Source organism: Phacochoerus africanus, chromosome 9, assembly GCF_016906955.1.
Source record: "Phacochoerus africanus isolate WHEZ1 chromosome 9, ROS_Pafr_v1, whole genome shotgun sequence".
Classification (NCBI taxonomy): domain Eukaryota; kingdom Metazoa; phylum Chordata; class Mammalia; order Artiodactyla; family Suidae; genus Phacochoerus; species Phacochoerus africanus.
The window spans coordinates 67,145,336-67,169,260 of record NC_062552.1 but is presented as its reverse complement, the minus strand read 5'-3'; the positions used below and the strand labels follow the sequence as shown (position 1 = coordinate 67,169,260).

The following is a 23,925-nucleotide window of genomic DNA, read 5'->3' as shown; positions in this document are numbered from 1 at the left end:
TATGGTAAGATAACAATGTAAGAGAAACTCAAGTTAGAGCAAAGCAGAACTTTCTTTAGGCTTAAGATACTCAATGAGCAGGTGTAGAAGGAAGGCTTTCATTTTTTCTCATCTGGTTTCTCTTTGCTGGTAATTCCATTGAATTGATTGCTGCTTTTTTTTTTTTTTTTTTTTTTTCTGGCAGTGCCCATGGCATGCGGAAGTTCCCAGGCCAGGGTTTGAACCATACCACAGCAATGACAACATTGGATCCTAACATGCTGAGCCACCAGGGAGTTCCTGAATTGTTTGGTTTTAACTATCAGGTCCAGCGTGTACATGCGCGCACGCGCGCGCGTGCACACACACACACACACACACACAAAAGCACAAAATTCAAACCAAGTCTTTCAAAACCATGCTTTCAACTATCATCTCTTAGGTGCCAGATCCTTTTTCCAACTATCCCCAAGACACCTTGCCCAGGATCTCCCCAGGCTGCTCAAATACAAATGTCCACAGCATTTGTATTTTTCCCGTCCCTTTATCAGCAATTCCTGCCTTCCCAGTTACCGTTTAGTCTATCACCATCATCATTGCCCTATGAGACAGGCATAGAATCAGCATGCTTCTCTCCAGGTCCCATTACCAATTCTACTGTGTGTATGCCTGCATTGTGCCCCCTCTGTCTCTTCTGCTGACACCAGCTGAAATGCTTGTGAAGCCCTGGGTGTTGCCAGTAGGTTCTCTTTTATATTCCAGTTCTTTTCTCTACCTGGAACCCGTTTTGCCATTCCATTATTATATCTTACAACTTATTTTAATGGCAGTTTCCTGTAGCCTTACAGATCCATTCAGTCAAAAGTATTTTCTACCCACGCTGACCTCCCAAAGATCTCATCCTATTCCTTTCTTATGGTGCACACTTGTTACTTACTAAAAATAGTATTTGTTGAGCGTATACAGTGTATCCAGCATAAACCTAGGCACTCTGTATACATTTTCACTTAATCCTCTCAGCAGCCTTGTATCCCAGAGGTCTGTATTTATCTGCTGTTGGATAGAGCTTGGACCTAGGGACTTTTAAAGATTCCCTGGGCAATTCCAATGTGTAGCAAGGTTGAGGACCACTGATAGACCTTCAAACCCATTAGACAGATATTCTCCAGTGGAAGATACCACCTTTGAAGCTCTAAAAAAACAAATAAATGTTGGACTCTAGCCTAGTCCTACCAAATTAGAATTTCTGGAGGATAGAGCCCAGGCATCCATTTTTTAACAAAACTTCACAGGTGATTCAGTCACATAATCAAGATGGAAAACCACTTTCTTGATCAGACACTGGCTAATCTCCCGATATTGCTATATTACAAGTAATGATTTATGTTTCCTCCCACTGTGTCGTCTATAAACTCTCTGAGAACAGGTTTCCATTTGATCCATCTTGGTGTTTCTGTCTGGCTCCTATCAAGGTCCCTTGCCAGCATATTTTTTAGAAACTGAAAAAAAACAATAAAATGCCCTTTGAGGACCTTATTAGGAAAACAAATAATACCTTTACAGAGTACTTGTTTTCTTTGCACTAGGTTTTCAAACTCTAATAAGCTGACCTGGAAAGTTACAAGTCATTTCAATTCTCTGAGCATCCTCGCTGAGTGGCTGTACAGCACCAGAGCTAGGATTTGAATCCAGCTCTCCTGATCATGCTCCTTCCTCAGCACCCCAGGCCTTCAGACAACTGCAAAGTGAAAAAAATCAACTATCAGTATTTGGATCCATCCTGTTGGACAAGTTTCTAAAATTTGAACCTAACTTCACATAATGGAAGAAAAAAAAAACTGTTGGCATTATGGAATGGATTTTGGAAAATGCATTAACCTAAACGCCAACATTAATCATGAGACCCAACAGATATCCCTTTTCTTTCAACCCCACCCTCCCTCACTCCCAGATACACACACAGACAAACACACCCTCTGACTATTCTTCGACATTACCTGACAACTGTTTAGTTATTGCACTGGTAATTTTCTTAGTCTTTTTATCCCTCTCTTCTCTTCTTAGTTTGTGTTTTTTTCAAAGACTTTTCAGATAACTTGGGCTTCTGGTTATAAGTGAAATCATTTCAAAGATTCAGATACAGTTAAGAGAGTAAATTGACAGCTGGTATAAACATCTAATGTTTTGTTCAATAGGACTATGCTCATAAAATGTTTGAGCATCATTTCAATCTTGCTATGCTTGTACACAAGACCTAGAAACCTGGACACTAGGCCCTTTTTGCCATTTCCAGACCTGATGACTCTGGTCAGGGAATGAACATTCCAGAGTCTCTTTCCTCACCTAAAAAACTAAGGGGAGAATCACCTAACATAGACCCTCCCAATTCTCCCAAATATGAAATGGCATGATCTTTCAAAAATTATTTATTTGGCTTTTGATCAAGATTAAATTCATAACTGGTTCTTATCCTTATCATTTAAGTGACTTTTAAAGGCAGAAAGAATTCCAATGAAATTTGTAGATTTCTTTACAATCTAAAAAGTGTTCACTTCCACTACCTCCTTTTTTAACTTTTTTATTTTTTAATGATTTTTATTTTTTCCATTACATTTGGTTTACAGTGTTCTGTCAATTGATTCTCATAACATAACTGCAGAATAGTCATTATTTTCCCCATTTCGCAGAAAAGAAAATTGAGATGCAAAGAGGTTGAGTGGCTTGTTCAGGAGAACAAAATCAGGAGATGGCAAATCTCGGCCCCAGTTTGACCCAACCTTTGACCTCCCCCACCTTCCTTCAACACTTCCAGGACCATGAGCAAAGCCAGAGGAGGTTGAAGGTCAGAGGTCAGAGACCGGGTAAATCTGACATGCACTCAACTCCCCCCGTAGCCTGTCTGCCTTCCCAAAATGCTTGCTAGCCCAGAGGCCTCTAAATTGCTTTGGAAGAGAATACAAAGTGGGGATTGATTTAACATATCATTTCTGGGTGTGTGTTTTCCCGAGCATTTATAGATCTGTGTTTTTCCAAGAAGCTGAGTGTTCCTGATAAAACCAGACAGATAATGATAAATGAGCATCTATGTAAGCCTAGCTGCGAGGAGGACCAGGGCCTGTTAACACCCCTCCTGTGAAGCTAATCCCATTTCTTTTAGCTATTTCTTTATTAGTTAATGAGGTCTTGCAAAAATATGTGTCTGTGATGATGTTTTAGCATCCTTGCCTCTAGGAATGTTTTCAAATATTCATAAAGTAGCTCGTCTGACCAAAGCTTAAAGCAAAGGTACATTAAGGATGAATTTCATCAACTTCATTGTGGGTGGTCAAAAAAACAGCTCCTGAAATAACCTAAATAATCCTCCTCCTTGTTGGTGTTTCCAGGTCCACAGCTCTGGGCTCAGACCTGGAGGGGGCCAGGGAAGAGGTATCATTTAGAACAGCCAGGGCTCCAAAGGGCAGCCCCGGTAAGCTTTGATCCTGCTTCCTGAGTGACAGCCATGTGGCTTGCTTTTGGAAAACTGAATAACTTAAAGGAAACAAAAACAAAATGAAAAGGGAATTATCAGTCAAGCCCCTAGGAAGGAAAGCAGATGCTGGTTCTTATTGCTCCTGGGAGGCTTGAGACTCACTTCCCATTTCAGTTCCCTATGGCGACACGGGCAAAGAAGACTCTCAAAATGTGGTGTGCTGCTCCGGGTGCATCTGGGGAGGCATACCCAACATGGGAACACAGCTAGCTAGTAAACTGACCTTCGTGGTACAGTGAATGGTGACAAGTCCCTCTATAATCTGGTTTGGGAGGGCCCCCCGCACTGTCACAGGGTCCAAGGAACACAGCTAGAGTGTACACATACTCACATGCATCTCCAACCATCACACACACATGCATACCTGCCTTCCATCATCCTGAAGCACTGCCACACAAAGCCTTACTCTTTCTAAGCTTTGCTGATATCGTTTCTCTGGATCATCATTTAAGGAACTAACACTATAACCCCTCTCCTATGTTCAGTTTATAAACAAAGGAACTTTTCCAAAAGATGTCTTTAGAAAGATAATACCATCTAAAATATGTGAGGATGATGAACCCACTTTGTTGGGTTCTGGCTGGCCTGGATTATCTATGGTATACTTTGGCTAAGGAACCAAAAATCACAGCCCAGTATTGTCCCTTCTTTGTCTCAGCAAGTACTTCTCAGCTGCCACCAAAATGGTGCAAGTCTTCCTGACCCTACTTTTGTGGAAGGGGCAAGTGAGAGAGCAAGATCCTCTGACCTTCAATGCCAGAGGGCACCACGATAAAGCACCATGTTCCATGTAGCGGTAACTTAGCGCTGCCTCCCATGGAATATCTATACTCAAAAGGACCCACTTCTATCATTTCCACTGAAATTTTTATTCCTTGAGTCTTTGGCTTGTGGAGAATGAAGGAAAGCTCTGAGCCATGCTTCTTAAAAGAAGTGTCCACGGAATCCCACTCAGTACAAATTTGGAGAGAGAAAGACATTGTCCATTAATAAGGGCTAATAATGCAAACGTTTCTTTTTGCAGCTCGGTGCTCAACTTTCTTGTCCTTTTATCTGCTTAAGAACTGCCTCTAAATGTGGAAAAAAAAACAGTCCTGAAAATGGCAATAGCGTGGCAATAATGCTGCCTTGAGAAATGCTCCAAGTATACTATTATTTCTCTTTGGTCTCTTGCCTTGAGGACATTGAGGGCACTTTGACAGCCCTTATGATTACAGAAGATACAAGCTAACGCTAGCTCTTCCAGACGCAATTTTGCATTTCCCCAAAGAAACGCTGTTCCATCCCAGATGTGCCTTTGACTGTGTCCTGTGCTTCCTGTTCTATTATAGGTGATTCACATAACAGGCCGGCTACGACTGAGGGTGTCGCTGTCCCACGGGAGGACTGTCCCCAGCCAAATCATGGGTCTCGTGGTCGTGGCTCATGCCTTGCCTCCACCTACGATCAATGAAGTCAGAATTGACTGCCATATGTTCGTCACTAGAGTAAATATGGACCTCAATATCATTTACTGTGAAAATAGGTACTTCGTTTTTGTCTTCATTTGCCCTGTTGTGTGTTGTGCGTCTGTAACGGCTGGGGCTTTCAGCCACCTGAAGGGTTTTACTCCCCCAGTGAGGCTCATTATAAATCCTGATCTTCTTTTTACTGGCTGCTTGGACTAACACCAACCATGCTTTTTATCTAAAATGTACACTGCTGCCCTGATTTACATTAGGGACAACAATGGAATGAATTAGAATCCCTGGGCATCTATAGGCTACAATTAAGGCTGTTTTTTTGGCCAAGAACCTAAAGAGAGGATGAGACTGAGATATTATTGGCAGAACAAGGCAGTAGAAGGTATCTCCTGATGCCTCAACCAGACTAGCTTCCTGACTATTGCAAGGGCCCAGCCTTCTGACAGTCGGTGTTCACACAGGCATCGGCATCTTGTCCTAATCAGGTCAGGCTGCTGAGACAAATTACCATAGACTGGTGGCTCAGACAACAGACATTTCCTTCTCAACAGCTCTGGAGGCTGGAAGTCCGAGTTCAAGCTACAGGCTGATTAGGCTCCTGATGAGGGCTCTCTTCCTGGCTTGCAGATGGCTGCCTTCTTGCGGTGTCCTCACCTAGGGGAGAGTGAGCTCTATGCTTCCTCTTCTTCTAAGAACACCAATCCCATCATGGAAGCTTCATGCTTATGACCTCCTCTAACCTAATTACCTCCCAAAGAATCCCCTCCAGAAAAACATGGTGGGTAAAGACTTCCCTATACGAATTGAAGGATACACTAACATCCAGTCCACAAACATGTAGAGAACAAATGAGAATGTGAGGCCCCCAGAGGAAAAAAGTCAAAAAGTAGAAATTTGCAGGACAATGCAATGAAACTTTGTAATCCTAAGGATTCCACTTTTATAAATTAAAAAAAAAAAAAAAAAAAAAAAGATGACTCGTCCTAGGAATGACTTGGCAGCCCTTCCTCAACATTGAACTCCTATAAAAGGACTTTTTAGCCTCTGGTTTAAAGAGTTCACTTTTCCATTAAGTGTCAAGTGAGAGACAAGGAAATGGGACAGTGCCCCTTCAGACCTTTGACCTAGAAGTCACCAGCCCATCATCAGACTGACATGAAGAAGAAAGAATCACGGGTGCAGCAAGTGGATGGCGGGTTGGGCACATGTCGGCTGAGGGAAGGGGGCTTGGTGATGCCGTCCATCCCTGGGGCTGTGGGGAGCATTACCCAATTAATCTGTGGGGATGCTTTTGTGGCTCAGATTATCATCAGGCATGAAGGCGGCATGTGTTCACTGAGTCTTATGAATGCCTTCAGGGGGACATGAAAGAGCAGGGTGATCAAGTGGCTTAGGAAATTGACCTCTCTGGGGCCCAGCCAAGAGGAAGACAGACGGAGCCTGTATTCAGTCCATGAGGAAGCACTAAAGTTGTTGAGATCAAGTTAGAAATGCATACTCTTTCCAGTTGGACTTTGATTCAGAGGAAAGAATTCACTGTGGGAAAAGATTATGCACCTGAGCTTTGAGTGTTCAAGGGGGTAGAAGATATCATGAGCCTGTCCCTATTATTTAATAAGTAACTCTCAAATCAATTTGTCAAGTTTTGGTGGTTATTTACGAAAACTTTTTATCATCGTGACTGCATACTTGGCTCTAAGGTATTCTATGATAGCCACAGAGTATCAGGAAAGATGAGCTGGCCAGAAGGATTAGCTGGAATTGACAAGGAACAAAAAAGACCATTAACATTTAGTGGGCACCTACTACACCCTCGGCCATGTGCAAAGCTTGTTAGATGCACTATCTCATAGAAGCTTCCAGACAGTTCTGCGAAGTCACTGTTGCCACTGTCTTCACCACCCACAGGCAGTTTCAGGTTAGAGAGAAAGGTCAGGTGACTTGACTGAGGCCAAGATTTGAACCCCAGTCTGCCAGATGCAAAATGTCTCTAATTTTTCTGTGGAAGTCAGGCTAAGTGGAAAGGAATGGGTCAGAATAACCACTGAGGGGGATCTTCCATACATATGCACCCATGAAAGAGCACAAAGACAGCCCACAGAGCTGTCTCTTCTCTGATTTTAAATGGACAATGCTGGACACCCAGGAAGGCACGCAAAGGATAAACTGTGGCTTTGCATCTTTGAAAACATAGGCCCAGCTCCCTTGATTTAGATTTACCACCACCGCTGCCTCCCCAAAAATAAAACCTCATTTTACTTATCTAACTCCCAGGGATGGTTCTGTCCCCAAGCCATCACTTAATTCTTATTCCCTTGATTATGGGTTAATTCTTTCTTCAGATCTGCACTGTGGACCTGGGTACCTTATGGTGCCACTCTAGTAACAAAGATAATTTCTAGGACCCAATTTATGCTTCTTTCTTCCAATTAAAAAAATATATTCGACAGCCGCTTATTAGCTAGTGTAATACAGCATTATTTCCCCATAGAAGATGATGGCAATTATTTAAAAGGACTTGTGTTAAAGGTAACTGCGTATTTAATCTGAGGGAACAGCACATGTGGTGTGCCAGGCACTGTGCTACACGTCATGTCATTTCATTCTTAATCCCCTAGCCAGACTCTGGAGTTATTTCACTGATCAGGAGACCGAGGTTCAGAGGACTAGATGCCATCAGGATTCTGAGCCCACGAGAAGTCACTGGACTGGTCTGGGGCTTTCTATACATGCAGTAAGAGGGTCTCGGAACCCTGAGCTGGGCACGTTCACCATAGTTACAGGCTCTGAAAGGACATAGACATGCTCCCACTGTTTGGAAGGATTTCATTCAAATAAAGAATAAACCAAAGAACTGTCTTCTCTAAAGTGTGGAGTGCCATGTCCCAGAGTGGACTGTTTAATTAGGGAATTGCTAACTAGAAAAGGAGGCCTCATCCTTGACTCTGCAGACCATTCTCCTTGGCACTGCCTGGGGCGGCCTTGGGCGAAGCCAACATGTGATGCTTTCAGGGGAGCCGGCACATTCCAGAAACACCAACAAGGGCCTTTGAACCACAGCCTTGTTATGTCATCTGCAGAAAGGAGATATAAACTGTGCTTGGAAAGCAGCTCATTGCTTTAGGAAAACACCAACTAACCTGTTGTGTACCAGAAAACCAGAGAACCCTGAGAAAACACTCCAAGAATTCTAGTTTCGCCAAAAATATGATTGAAATGGCTAGACCTGGAGAAATCCATTTGCCGGGGATTTGTATTTCCATATAGTCTTTATTCTTCTGGGTGGGTTTTGTTTTCTTATTTCCTTGCCTTGGGGGTCAGATCTCACTCCTCGGAAGAGATCTCATGGGTTTTTTAAAGGTGTCAGAGCTAAAGATTCACTTCATATTTGATAAGTCATAAACCATAAAAAGCACTGAGTCAGTAAAGAGAATCGGTTAAACAAAAGATATATTCTATTTGGGACTGATCAAAACAAACATGAACCTGGACAGGGAGGATAGAAATGGGCATTTCAGCGTATTTGTGTAAACCGGGCAGACTCCCCCAACATGTTTCCCAATTTTTGTTCTGTTTTTCTGTGCTCCTGCCTGAGGACGTTACCGTCTGGACAATCAGTGATAGAGGCTTACACACACACACACACACACACACACACACACACACACACATGGTCCAGCACAAGCCTGGCAGAACTGCCGAAATGGTTTAAAAGTTTCTGTGAGGAATCCACCACAAAGTCCCAGTTAAAAGGGCCAGGAGTGAAAGCTGAGCTCCCAAATGACTCTGACTGAAAAAGACAATACCCCCAGGCATCTGTGTGTCTCGGCATTTAAATTATATCCCTTGAAATGCCAATTTGGACTTTGTGCCAAGAAGCAGTCGAAGCCCTTTTTCATGGAAATACCCAATAGAAGACCAATCTGTTTAAATGAAAGGTGTCTCTAATCATTTGGTATAAACATAACATGTTTTTATTTTATTATGTAACCTTGAATTATCTTGGCCTCTAATGAGGATCTTGCATTCTTACTGATTCTCAATAATTTCCTGGAATTGTGTTGTCTGAATGTGTGTTCTGATACCACAAAAGGAAAAGAAAAACCTATCTAATTATTTCACCACAATTGCCTGATCTAGCCCTGTTCCTACTTTAGAAAAAGCCTGTTTGAGGTCAAAGAAAATGATTCTCTCTCGGGGTTTTTTTGTTTTGTTTTTTGTTTTTTTGTTTTTGGGGGTTTTTTTTTTTGTTTTTTTTTGTTTTTTTTTGTTTTTTTTTGTTTTTGTCTTTTTAGGGCCACACCCACGGCATATGGAAGTTCCCAAGCTAGGGGTCAAATCAGAGCTGTAGCTGCCAACCCACACCATAGCTATAGCAACACAGGATCCGAGCCACATATGCAAACTATACCACAGCTCATGGCAATGCCATATCCTTACGGTCAGGAAGCCAGGGATTGAAGCTGCTTGGATACTAGTTGGGTTCATTACCCCTGAACCGTGATGGAAACTCAAAAAATGACTTTCCCTTTACAGGGTTTTCCTTGAGTGCCCAGTCCTCAGAGGTACCCTGTAAAATGAAACTTGTCACTAGATTTGTTTCTATGACATTTGACCGTTTCCCTATTTTCCCCCTTCTGATCTCCAGCCTGTGTCTTCTCTTCATAGGATTAGTGACTATATGGATCTGACCCCCGTAGACATCGTAGGGAAGAGATGCTACCACTTCATCCACGCTGAAGACGTGGAGGGCATCAGGCACAGTCACCTGGACCGTAAGTACCCCCATGTGTGGGGACCACCTGACTGGCAGCATCTACCTCTGATGCCCTTGGTTCCCATGCTGATCTCCCCCTTCACGTCTCCCTTACATTCGAGATGACTGTCAGCGTGTGGCGAGAATGAGTGAGACATAAATCGCCTCAGCTCATGTTGGAATTGGGTCGAAAATTGCACCTCAGGCCCAGAGATATTGCTGGATCATTAGGGGCTCACCCAGGGTATTATGTTTCTCACTTCCTCTCTCCTGTGAAGTGATGGGGGAAGCCTTTGTCTTAAGTGCCTTTCCAACCTTTTCCTTTTCCAGAGAGTGACTTCCACTCTGAAATGTGTGGTCTCAGTTTCAAAATGGACGTGGGAGAAGACAAGTTCAACCAGGCCAGGGCCTCTGAAAAATTCCTGCTTGACCAGTCACAAAATGGGAACAAGGGGGAAGCCAGGGGCCCGGGCAGAGGGCTTGTGTGGATATTGCGGCTCTCAAAGACACTGTCTTTTTGCTGTGTTTCTAGAAAGCAGGTTACTTAGAGGTAGAGCTTCCTGCCTCTCCTGAAAGGGAGAAACCAATCTTGGCTCTTTGAGTCTTGTTCCCAGTCTGATGTGCAGGCTCACCTCCAAGGCACCATTGGGGGTGTTTAAGCCAATCAGGACTAGCAGTGTTCTGGCTGGGTCCAAGCTGTCACTTGCTCACCAGCATCCTCCTGCAGTTTTCGCTCATCAAACTCAGCAGGGCTCTGACCTTGCGTCAGTCAGGGGGCACTGGACTGCTAGACCTCTTAGGAGGGGGCTGCCCTTTTCCAACAAAAGATCCTTTTTTATTAAAAAAAAATTTTATTATAGTTGATTTATAATGTTGTGCCAATTCCTGCTGTATAGCAAAGTGACCCAGTCATACATATGCATACATTCCCTTTCTTGTATTATCTTCTGTCATAGAATACCCCAAGAGACTGGATAGTTCCTGTGCTCTACTGTAAAGAGGTCCTTTTTATGAACATTCAGTAGACTCTTCCTAGAAGATGTGGGCCATGCCAACTATATTCCTAGAAGGTTCTAAACTGAGTTCTGAACTCCAGTCCTAAATACATGTGAGGGGACACAAACGAGATGGTACAGCTGGAAGCAGAAGCTTTTATGGAGTAAAACTGGCCAGGTGGCCTTTATATTAACATCTTCCCTTTCTGGCCATGGTTGAGGAGAACTGTTTCAAATCTTTCCTGCCCTTGGCCATTGTTTACCCATTTCAAACTCAGATCTTCAAAAGTGTAATGGAGAACTGGCCAAAGGCTCCACGTATGAGCATCTTGAGCTGTATTTAGAACCCTGCATTGGAAACACTGCCGTAGAACTAAAGGCAGTGTCAAATTCTGTAGATACTAGGTCTCTGGGAAAAAACCTGCCAACAAGGCTGCTCTGGGAGAGTCTAGTCCCAGCACAGTGCGTGTGCCTTCCTATCAGTCCCCAGAGACTTAACCAACACATGTATCACTAAGAACAAATGGGTGTTGGGATCACAGAAGCAGATGGCTTTTCAATTAATTGGGAGTGGGGAATGATTCTGGTTTCCTGAAAAGAAACATCAGTTTCTAGGAGTTCCCCAGTGGCTCGCTGGATTAAGATCTGGCTTTGTCACTGCTGAGGTGTGGGTTCAATCCTCAGCCTGGGAACTTCCACATGCCCCAAGCATGGCCAAAAGCAGCAACATCAGATTCTTTGTAGCTGGGCATTTAGAGAAAATGGAGAAAAGTCAGGATCTTGGAAGGAAGCTATGAATACATTTTTGGACCCATATATGCCAGAGATCCAGACTTTTAAAATGAATATACTGTTTGTAAGACACTGTTATAGACCAAGTGTGTTTGTGGGGGTGGTGCTTTTTCATTTTGGAATCTTAATCGAGGTCTATTCGGAAACCTGATGCTAACAAAAAAGAACTTTGTCGTCCTCTTTTATTATTTGGAAAACGTCACGCTATCTTTCTGGGATTTGATTTACAGCATGAAGAAATACAATTCCTCAGGAACAGTAAGCCAGGGCAGTTCATTTCTTCCCATAAAGCAAAGGTCTCCAACAAATATGTTTGATGCCATTCTTTCCGATCTACTTTTATCTCGTTTTCAGTACCCGGAATAATTTGAGAGTGCTGAAAATAAACAACTCCATCTACCATTCACCATTGTGCTAGTACTCTAATTTTTCTGGTATCTTGCCAGCTAATAAACAGGGGAGGTATGCTTTCAAATTCTCTGATTTTTTTCATTACTTGATATTGACATACTGGCTATTGCTTTATGATTTCTCCTGCTAACAATGATTGAGTTCAGTCTCTCAATTCATACACGTGACTTCTAATGTTAAGTTCTTTTAATAACCTTAAACACATGAAAAACAAATAGAAGGAGCTGATAATTCGGCACAGTAAAATACACTTCACATATTTAGCTATCACGCTGTGGAATAACTCCACAATGTCAAGTAGCACACAATTAGTAAAACTGTAGGGGGAGGAAAAAGAGTGTTTTGATCCTGAAGAATTTTGATCCTAATCAGATTGAAATTTCAGCATTCTTGTAGTGCTTACTATCTTCAATCACACACACACACTCCACACACACACACACACACACACACACACATCAAACTGATGCCAATGTCAGGTCTTGCATTCTGTGACTGAAATAAAATGCTAAAATATACAAATGCATCTCGCTTTGTACAATAAACATTAACATCATTATAAAGTAAGATTGAGTCTAAAATTGTGTGATGGAATGTCTGATGTTTACCTAATTCTCAAACCAAAGCCAGCCCAGTAACAAAATGACAGAGCATGTAATAAGTCTTGGTTGTACAAACACTGAAAGAAAAGGCAAAGAGCCAGCACAGCGTCTAGCACGTCCAAAGCCCTAGGCTATTCCTGAAGGATGCCTCAACTGTGCCTTCTTGGCAGGAGAAGGTCATGGTGACATGGAATCAGCTCAAGAAGAAGACAGAATTCAAAAACAAAAGGATGGTTAAAAAATAAACCGCATTAACTATTTAGCTTTTCTTCCTCAAGCTATTGGCACAATTCCTGGCTCTGTCCATGAAAGGCAGGTTGCAGTCATCTGATCGTGCTTCTGATATTTTGATATCTGTCTCATTCTCCAGTTTATGGATAAAACTTGAAGGAAAAAAAAAGACTCAATAGTCTTTGATAACTCAAAATGCTATCTTTATCACTTAGATCTATTTTCCTAGCGTAGGTATCTGTAAATCCATAGATGAACTTGTTTCTAGAATAAGAAATGTAAACAGGAGTCAGCTGTGCCAGGATTTGACAACTCTGATAAATTGAACCAAAACCTTTGGACCATTTACTCTCCCACTAGGTTAACATGAGACGCCTGATAGTTTACTGGGTTTCAACATAAAGAATCACTGACAATCACATTATCTACACCAACACAATGGGTTAGTGAAGTTACTGGAATTCTAATGCCAGGGGAGTTTAGGTCCTCTTCTTTCACACTAGGACCAAAGACTGGTGTAGTTTTTTGTTTTTTGTTTTTTTTTCTTTAAGCCACCTCACTAGTCACTGAACCCAACTTCATTGATTCTTCAAGGCCAAACTGGCCAAGTCAACATTTCAAAGTTTGAATTTTAAATTGTGCATATTAGTAATTATTTGAGCATCTTTGCCTGTCACCCTCTCCATTGCTTGGGAGGTACTGACCTAGAGACGACCAGTCGTGTCTCCCTAAAGTCCCTCACTCCCATTACCTAGAGCATCGTGTCACTCAAATTGTGAGAACGGCACAACCGTCTACTGCTTTGCCTCTGCCTGTTGCCCAGACACTAGAAGGGCAAACCACGAATGCTAAACCAGAGAAGCATGCTTTGTATTTCACTTTCATCCCTGTCCATAGTCCCTGTCTATAGAAGATGCTGGATTTGTCTTGAGATACCCCTAGTATCCTTCCCAGATCACATCAGCAACAACCCTCTAAAACCTGGCAAGAGTGGCCTGGGAGAGGGGAACTTCTTTTCTCTTTTATTACACTGTGTTCTAGCAGCAAGGCTCAAGGCTCTGGAGCACTGAAACTCTAGGAACTAAAGGAGCCAGAAAGTATAGAAATGGAGGCAGTTTTCCCTCCCTAGAATTGTACTGAGGATGAGCAAACCCTGGAAGCGTTATTCAAGAAGAGAGGGGAACTTCCAGCTTGCTTATGAGATCATATAGAGTTAAAAAGCACAGCTTATTCAATGTGTACAGGTAGGGGGTGTTAAAAAAAATACAGTAGCCTGTTTATTTCTTAATTACAAGATTCTATACTTCTCTAACAAAACGAATACACAGTTACCTGGCATAATGCATTCCATGCTGTTTTGCATCAATAACCCCCACACTTCCCTCCTGAAGGCGTCTCATCGCCAAATGCAAGCTGACTGCTTAATGCAGGACTAATTAGTATATCCCCTTCCAGTCTCCAGGCCCTCCATTGTAATTCCTTCCCCGCTCATTTTTTTCCACAACCGAGCATCAATCAAAGTAAGTGCCCTGCCTGCCTCGGCAACACAAGATGTCCTCCATGCATTTGTCATCTGCCACACAAACAAAGGGGGAATTTAATTGTTGATTTGGGGCTGCAGTCATCTCACGCAGTAAAGGAAGCTGGGAGGGAAGGAAGAAGTTATAAAGTTTGATGAGTGGGCCAAATGCAGGTTGCACAGGAGACTTTCTATTTTCTCATCTTAGCTTTTCTCAGGGCTGGGTCTTTGGGGATTTAGCTGCCCCCCAGTCACTGGCTGGACTTTTTCCCAAAGCAAATGGGTTTTTCCTCTTCTTTCATATGAATATGAAAATTTGCATGAGAGGAAATGCGTGGACTAGCCACCATGTCTGACTTTGTTCAGAAGCCAAACCAACCCACGCGGTGTGCCTGTCCATGAACGAAAAAGGCTGTCACCTGGAGAAAAAAATCACATCAGGTCTTTATGCAGGAGTGAATGAATATTATTACATCTTTTTTTGGCAAGTGCTGATTTTGGCTTTTTTAAGTCCAAGAGCAGGCAAACACAGAGAATAGAGACCAGCAAGAGCCAAACTACCAGCTGAGTGTCCCTGCTCCGCTGTGTTCTGGAAATGCAGAATTTCAGGCCAATCCACAGGCTTACTGAATCCGAATCTGCCGTTAACAAGTTCCCCAGCTGACTTGCATTCATGTTAATGTTTGAGAAGCATTGACTACACTGGTATTTAGGAGGCATTACTTCACTTGGAGTAAAAATACAAACTGACCAACGATCTTGAGGACGCCAGTCACGCCCCACCCCTTTGGATAAATGTCATTAACAGTAAAATATGAAGAGTGAATTGCTCTGAGGGCATCTCAGTGCTCAAATGAAATGAGTGTGATGACTTGGTAAGGAGATTGGCCTCTTTACAAAAATATAAAGTTTTGAACATCAGAGACAGTAGTAATAGGCAACTTGTAAGCAAAAGGAGGTCTTTGGTTTTTTTCTTCAGCTTGATAGTTTTCTATGAATTTGATCTATGAGTTTGAATAGAAACAGTCATATTTTTCTCTCTTCAAGTTCTTCTAACATTTGTTGAGTCCTTATTACACACAAAGCTTGGCAGTATTGCTGTGAAGTTTCCAAAATAATATATGGGTCTCTACCTTCAAGGAGCTTCCGTAGTGGTAGAGAAGGCAGCCTGACCACAGACAATTTTGAAAAGGTGGCATAAAGTGAGGACTATTGAGATGTACAAACAAAACACAGAAGCCCCAGAGTTGGGGGCAATAAAGGGAGGATGAGAAGTTTCAGAGGAAGCACACAATGTCCCTGGACATTGAAAGAAGATGGCAAGATGGCAGAAGATACAGTGGAGAGTAGGGATGGGGAGGTGTTTAGGGCATCCCAGGATTCAGAGAGCTCAGGAAAGGACACAAAATATAAAATGTGATCTTTTCTCTCTGCCCAGAGAGAAAACCAGATCTTCTCTTTGACCAACATATTCCAGTACAATCCTAACCTGGATTCTTGGGCTTTTCCTTATTACTATTACACTTAGTAGCAGCTTTTATAAGCATTTTTTAAAAACTTTTTTATGGCTGAGTAGTATTCCATGTGTATATATACTGAGAATTATGTCTAGTCACTTATGAGGGAGCATAGTAATGGGAGAAAAAAGAATGTATACATGTATGTGTAACTGGGACAGCATGCCATACAGTAGAAAAAAAATTGTATTGGGGAAATAACAATAAAAATTTTTTTTAAAAAACCCTGATATTTGAAAGAAACTAACCCATTGCTCTTATAAAGTACAATCAGAAAAGCAAAACAATAGTTGTCAATCAGCCATTTTAAACAAAATCATTTAACCTAAATAAAACCAATTCCATTACTTCTTATACTCTGTACAAAATAAAGAACATGATGACATTTAAAAAAAAATACTTTCTTTAAAATACTGATTTAATGACACCCTGCATATCTCAAAAAAAAAAAATCCTCAAACTTTTTTTTTTTTTGTCTTTTTGCTATTTCTTGGGCCACTCCCGCGGCATATGGAGGTTCCCGGGCTAGGGGTCAAATCGGAGCTGTAGCCACCAGCCTACACCAGAGCCACAGCAACGCTGGATCCGAGCCGAGTCTGCAAGCTACACCACAGCTCATGGCAACGCCGGATCGTTAACCCACTGAGCAAGGGCAGGGACCGAATCCGCAACCTCATGGTTCCTAGTCGGATTCGTTAACCACTGCACCACAACGGGAACTCCTCAAACTTTTTTTAAATGAGCAATGCAGGATTTAATTTGTGTATGCATTTAGTATACACTGTTTCTCCATGAATATAGGGTTAACAAAGGATCAGTTATCTGAACCTCTTTGTGAACTCCCACTCCCTCTCTGGCCTCCTGGGATTGTCACGTACATCCATCAGCTAAGATAAGATACACCTAATTTCAAGTAACAGAAAGCCCAAGCAAAAATGACTTCAACTTTCTCTACAAGTGTCTTAACTTTCTCTTTGCAATCAAAAGACAGCTATAGCACTGCCAATGATCAGTTCCGACAACGTCCAAAGTCAGTTCCTATTTCATGTACATTTTTTTTTTTTAAAGAAAATAGTCCCACAAGGCTTCCAGGAAAGAGAAGACCCCTCTGAGTCATTGCCCAGCATTTTATCAAATGCCCCAGCCCCAGTCACACACTGGGTAGAATCGCCATGGCTGGTTTAAACGATCAGGGTTTATGTCCTCTGGGACTTGGGGAAAGACCACCAAACATAGAGCCCCAAAGGAGAGTTTTATTAACCAGAAAGTGGTGGCATTGCTGTTCATCAGGCCATCAAGGATGCCCACTCCCTGGGAGCATCTGTAATGCTTTCACAACAGAGTACCAGGATTTCCGGCAATCCACAGAGCAGATAAACACATGCAATTTGTCTGGGCTCCTTTAAGTATTCCTGGTTTTATAGAACACTAGTTTCTGTATACTCATGCCTCTCACCACTTGGATATTTCTTGTCAAAGCTGTTTAGTGGAATTAATGAAATGATGGCACCCAGAGACACAGGCTTTGCCAAAAACATAACTTGGAGAGTAAGATTCACCTCCCACTTTTCCCTTGTTTTAAGTCTCCCTACCTCCCAGCTGAACCTCCCTAATCCCCATTCCTCTTCATTTTTAAAGGAAGGTGAAGGGGTATCCAGGCCAAGTTGGACCCGCTTTCCCAGTCCTGCACACCACTTTCCATAACTATCACTGTGATAAACTTATTAGAGAAAATGACTGATAAGCATCTGTTTTCTGTCCAGGGGCAAAGAAAGGTAAACCCTTGTTTCCAACAGTCCACAGTAGAGACATTTCCCCTGAGTCTCGTTGTCCCGCATTTCATCCTCCAAACTGAACCTAATCCCTGGGAAGGGAAGTGAAACTTCCAGCACTAATTGAAACTAATCTAGGAGGACAGGCTGGGGACAGATTTGGCTCTCTTTGCTGTCCCTCAGCACCTGGTGCAGAGAGGCACATTCAAAAAAATTATTTCTCAGAGCTCCCTGGTAACTCAGTGGGTTAAGGATCCTGCATTGTCACTATCTGGTGCAGGTTCCATCCCTGGCCCGGAACTTCCACATGCCAAAGGCATGGATAAAAAATTATTTCTTGAATGAGTGAATACATCCACCATGCCCCTCATTTTCTAGTCATAAGTCTTTCTCTTTTTTGGCTTTTTAGGGCCACACCTGCAAGATATGGAGGTTCCAAGGCTAGGGATTGAATGGGGGGGAGTAGCCGCCAGCCTACATCACAGCCACAGCAGCACCAGATCCTTAACCACTGAGCAAGGCCAGGGATCAAACCCTCGTCCATGGATAGTATTGCCTATGGATACTAGTTGGGTTCATTACTTCTGAGCCACGACGGGAACTGCTCCTATTCATAAATCTTAATTCCATGCTGAAGAGTTCACTGTGTCCCTTTAGATAGCAAATCCCTAGCAAAAAAGAAGGGGGGGGGGGCTAAAAAGTACTTTGTCCATAATTATTTTAGGTCAAGAAGGGCAGGAATATGTGGTACTGAAACTCCCTGACTGGACCAAAAACAGATTTAAAAAAAAAAAGTGAGATCTCGGATGTCACTCATGCCAACAATTACTTTGATTCTTCCTGTCATAGGACATGATCTCATCAATGTTGAAAAGGCTTGGTCTCCAATTCAGCATGTTATCACCAAGAAAAGGGAAATTTCTTTTAAACTTAACAAATTGACATTCAATCAATGAAAAGTTTTCTGCATGATTCAATATTAACAGTTAATAAAAATCTATCAATCGGCAGTAGCATAGGAAAAAACCTCTTCCGGAGTTATAAATCACACAGACAGCAATCCAAGCAGGCCTGTCATTAGTGTATTAGGGGGAAAATCCATAGATGATGCACAGTCCTGCACAAACCATCCACAGTCTTCTGTCCTTGAGCTCATAATTCACATTAAGTATCAAATATCACTAAACTTGACCAAATATTGCTCGGCACATAGATTTACAAAACAAAAACAAGAGCCAATTTGTGGATGTCGGCTATTTAAGACATCTAGCTCTCTAATTGCAAAATCTATAGGAAAGTCTGCACGGCGTCAAAGCCTGGGTTGATCCTAGGAGCGTTTCTAAATGAGAAACTGTCTCTGTTGCAAGTAAATAAAGCACTTCATGCACAGTTCCTGGCTCTAATGCTATTGCTCTTGTGGGTTTTGAAAATGACCTTCCTGTAAGCATCAAGGACTGTAACTTTTTAGATAAAGAAACTTGTTCTTGTTTTAAGTCTATGTCAGGTTCATTCCCCTATAGTCCACAGTTTTCAAAAGCAAAGGAAAAAGTAATCCAGAATTAAAAAAAAAAAAAAGTCCTCCTGTTTCCAGAATGAAGTTCCCTGTCAGCCTGCCTTGGGCCTTAGGTGGAGAAGCCAAGATTAAAGAGTCAGTATTCTTTTTCATGTTTCATCTGCCAGTTTTGTGAATGTGGAAAGAAAAACCAGTGGCTACAGCTAAGCACCCAACCGTGGTATTAAGCAGAAAGTGTGATTCTAGCACCCCCTCCCCCAACTTACATGCTCTCCACATTAGTGAATTCAAAAATAATGTTTGGAGTTTCTAGCAGAAAAGCCCCCGCTCCCCACTCTCTACGGCCATTGATGAAGGTAGCTCAAGGGGGGGGGGGGTTGAGCAGCGGCAGATGCACCCTCATATCACCATGACGATAATGAAGCTCTTTGTTCCGCCATGTGAATGTCAAGTGTGAAATCGAGGATGAGCTCACCATTTCCTATTTATTCTATACTTACCTGAATACCCCAAGTATTGCAGCTTTTTAATGCATATGCAAACCACTAAAATGTCCTTTTGTGAGACACTCGGCTAAAAGACCGCTTTTGAGACGCGTTCTTCGTCTCCTCTTCAAATGGAATTAGACTGCTTCCTTCTTTTCAGGACACAAGCAACTCACTATTTAGAGGATTTGGCTTTGATTTTGTAGACCAGCCCAACAGGAAGAGACCATGTTCTCTTTTTTTCTCCATATTTCTGAAGGCACACTTGGACTGATTTGTTTTGATTTACTAACAGAGTTAATGTTCCTGCCACAGACACAGGCTTCCTTTATGCCCTTTCAACCATCGGTCGAGCGCTGTGGACAAAGTTTTCCCCTGGAACACTGACATCCCTCTGTTGGTAACGGCATGCAGAGCCCTGGATGTGCACTCCAGCCAGAGCTCACCAGACTCGGCGGGGAGAGGAGCTATTCTCTGCAAGCCATCCATTTCTTGTGTGCCTGCCACTAAGCTCAAACCAAGCAGCCAGGTGACTTCTTAAAAAGCTAGTCAGTCCAAGTGAGCAGCCAGTCCTTGGGGGCTAAAATGTGTATGGGGTGGAAAAGGTCCCGTGTTCTGAAATTTGAGCTCGCCCTGTTTTTCTGCAGATGGAACTGTATTTGCTGCACCCTCCACAGTTAGGGATGGATAGATTTTGACACTGAGAGACAAAAAATGGTCAGGTGAACAAGTCAAATGCAACACTTCAACCAGAAAGATTTACGTCTCTGCTTGTCTGCAGTATTTTCTTCTCACAAATATGGAGTCACTTCTGTCCTCCAGAAGAGCACAGTCTGTGACTCAAAGGCACCTTTAACTTAGAAAGTGGGGCAGCCCATGGAGTTCCCGTCGTGGCGCAGTGGTTAACAAATCTGACTATGAACCATGAGGTTGCAGGTTCAATCCCTGCCCTTGCTCAGTGGGTTAACGATCCAGCGTTGCTGTGAACTGTGGTGTAGGTTGCAGATGCGGCTCGGATCCTGCGTTGCTGTGGCTCTGGCGTAGGCTGGCAGCTACAGCTCCGATTCTACCCCTAGCCTGGGAACCTCCATATGCCATGGGAGCAGCCCAAGAAATGGCAAAAAAAAAAAAAAAGTGGGGCAGCCCTGATGACAGCTTCTTGGGTGTTCCCCAGAGCAGAACAGTAGTGGCCAAAAGCGACTAGACTTCAGAGCTCAAAGGAGCAACTTCCCACGCGGTAACAGAGGCATCCACAGTTCCACCTGGCACCACCCGGGACTGCAAGCGCATCTGGGAAAAGCACGCACAGCCTCCCCATGTCTTCAGGTTTCCCCTTTGAAACCTAAGAAATGGCCATTTATATGTTTTGAGATCCTTAAAAAAAAAATGAGTTCTTACAGCACAATTGTAAAAAACCTCATTCTAGAAAGGTTATGATGTGATTGGTGAGTTCAGCGAGGCATACACATAGGCTTCCCTAGCAAAAAGTTTGGACAGCCAAGAAGTAAATTTGGCATAAACCAAAGAGAAGAAGATGCCAGGTTATGTGTTAGAAGTATTCCAGTTGTATCACAGCCTAAGACTAAAAATGTAGTCCACATAGACATGTCCTCTCAGCTTCCTCTTTTTATAGTTTGAGCACAACTGTTAGGAATGTTCTCCTGGGCTCATTGGTTTGATGAGTATCTGTCTCTTTTCAAGGGACAATTAACTGTTTTTTAAGGACTTCCATATCAAGTAACTTATTACATCATGCTTATTTCTGTTTTTCTGCACAAAAGGGATTTTGTGAAATAGACCAACATGAACATTCTCTCGTTTCTCTCTGTCATTTAAAGCAAAAACCCCCAAATAGAAACAACAGCCCTGGATTAAAAAGAATCAAAAAAAGTTTGGGGGTTTTTCAAGTTGTCTTTTATTACAGACTAAAAATCTCTTTCAAAGTGGCACCAAGGTGGCTCTGCTTCTTGAGCTGATTAGGACCACATGGGCTCAGGAAGAGCTGTCAGATCCTGCCTCTGGCACAGCTGGAATGATCCAACTGATTTGCCAGTATGATTTTGTTGTTGTTGTTTAAAGAAGGAAGCTTCATCCCCAAATCATAAATCTATATTCTGGAGCTCCAGGCAAAAATTAGTCCTTGTTCATTTGAAGCAAAATTCTCCTGTGACCTCTTTTATGGGTCCTCTTAAAAAACAAAAGCCACGGGGGTAGAATCTTTTGGTCAACATGCATGCTACAGTAGGAGCTAACTCAGTGCCTTCTCTTGAGTCATCAGGTCTCATTCAGAAAACACTGATCCTCAGGAAAGAGTCGTGATCTAAGATCATGCTGGAATGCCTGACTTGGAATTCTGTTTGTCAGGCTGGCACAGAGCAAATTAATGGACTAGGTCAAACTTGTCTTCTAGAGCTGACAGTGAAGGGCTCTCAGATCTGCTTTGTGGTATTGACCATGGGAGTGAAGGCACTCAAGTGGCCCCTGACCCCACAGGGAACCCCTTAGGGGTCCCTTCCTCTGCAGCCCTTTTGCCACCACCTCCTCACGTAAACCTACCTGGACTGCCTGCCTCTCACCGAGGTTTCCTCTCTTGGCTAGATGGCCCTTGGCCTGCCTGATAAATAAAATTTGTGTAATCAGGGCCCTGATAAATTTGTATTTGTCTTCTCAGGAAACACAGATGCACCTAATCAGACCCAGAGTCATGCTGCCTTAACGCAAAAAGGTGACACTCCATCACTCTTTTAGTAGATAAGCCTTTCAGCCCCTTTACAGCACATCGATGGAGCCCAGCCCTGAGGCCCATGTTTTGCTGGTCATGCATTTCAGAAAGGAGATTTTGTTAGTTTCTTTGTTTCTCTGTTTGTAAGTAAGAGAAGGTATCATTAAGAATGTGTGTGTGGGAGGTGATCTTTATGCAGATTCTGCAAATTCTAATTTGACTTCCTTTCTCACTTTGGCCCTTTCTATGTACTGTGTTTGTGAGGTGTCTTGTTTTGTTTCATTTTGCCTGATTTGGGTCCAATTCCAATCCAGAACCTCTAGCCAGACTGGGCTGGTCTGGCCTACCATCTTAGGGTTTTCTTCACATGACTCTAAAGGGGGCATCTTGGTCTCTTTGCCTTCATTAAAAATGTGAAATTATCCTTATTACAGACACAGAACAGGTAGAATTACACACCAAATGCTGATTGGGGTGCTCTAAGTTGTCTCTGTGAAAAGTGTGGACAGAATTTCATAACCCATCGTTCCTCTATTAATAGTTAACCAGGTTGAGAGGATTTGAATAAAAGCACATCTTGTTGCATGCAACAATGGTTTGACAGAAGAGCTGTATGGCAGAGTCAGTATTTTACTGCTTTCAGCTTTGCTACGCAGTTTTGTAGCCGGGGAAGCCATGCATGCAGAATGGCAGAACTTACAATTGCCTACAAAAGCAGAGTACAATCCTACCTGTGGAGCCTTGCCACCAAGAGAGGATGACAGCTCCAGGTTTCAAAAATACCCTCAACTGTAGAATAGTTTCAGAATTGAACTTGCCACTCTTTGAAGCACTCATCAGAGCAAGGCTTCTTGAAACAACTGTTAAGACATAAGCATTAAATTTTACAACCATCCATTTGGTATATTGTGAGGGAAAAAAAAAGGAGAATGGGAAAAAAAGTGTTGAAATCTATATGTTTATGGATAAAATATGTGGCAGTTTGATTTTTGACCACTTTCAGAGCCAGGAAGAGTGGCTCAGAAACATCGGGGAGAGCTTCCACGGCCTTAAACACAGCTCTTTTCCAAAGTGACTTCCCTTTACCCATCCACTCCCCCCCCAAAAAAATCAAAATGTACTTCATGAAACTATTGTATATGAAGCACTTATTAGCCATAATTAAATGGACAATATGAATTTACTACGTCTTTAGGACTCTGGCTTGTTCTGGTTTAGAGCAAGATGATTAATGCAAATACATATTACTTGAGATAACCATTTAGCAGCTAATTTAGCCAAATTTATTACAGCAGTTAGAGGTTTTTCATTTTAGCAGACGGAGACAAGGACATGCCAAAAGTGCGCAGCGTGGACGAGTGCACACTGCCCTCTAGTGGCCGGCTGGCTGGTGCGCTGTTGGGGGGTGTGGAATCGCTGCGATCCACATCTGAGTGATAAGAGCAGGTTGTGCAGATTTCCAGAATCCTTTGAAGCTATTCCCATCCATAGCACTTTATTTCAGGGGCTGATTTACTGCACTTTCCCCCCTTTTACTAGCTCAAGAGGACCCAGCTACAAATCAAATCAATTGCAACTTGGCAAGACTAGGGTTAAAGTATCATTTTTAACATCTACATTTTAAAGCTCTCTTTCTGTG

The 23,925-nt window shown here is 42.6% G+C and overlaps 1 protein-coding gene across 3 annotated transcripts in view; it reads left to right on the top strand.

Moving 5' to 3' along the window:
* Positions 1-23,925, top strand: part of NPAS3 (neuronal PAS domain protein 3) — an 866,013-nt gene that overhangs the window by 833,613 nt on the left and 8,475 nt on the right. For all 3 annotated transcript variants that reach the window (XM_047795435.1, XM_047795436.1, XM_047795434.1), the window contains exons 7-8: positions 4,840-5,033; positions 9,640-9,746. In XM_047795435.1, coding sequence (XP_047651391.1) covers positions 4,840-5,033; positions 9,640-9,746 — 301 coding nt within the window. The remainder of the gene's footprint in view (positions 1-4,839; positions 5,034-9,639; positions 9,747-23,925) is intronic.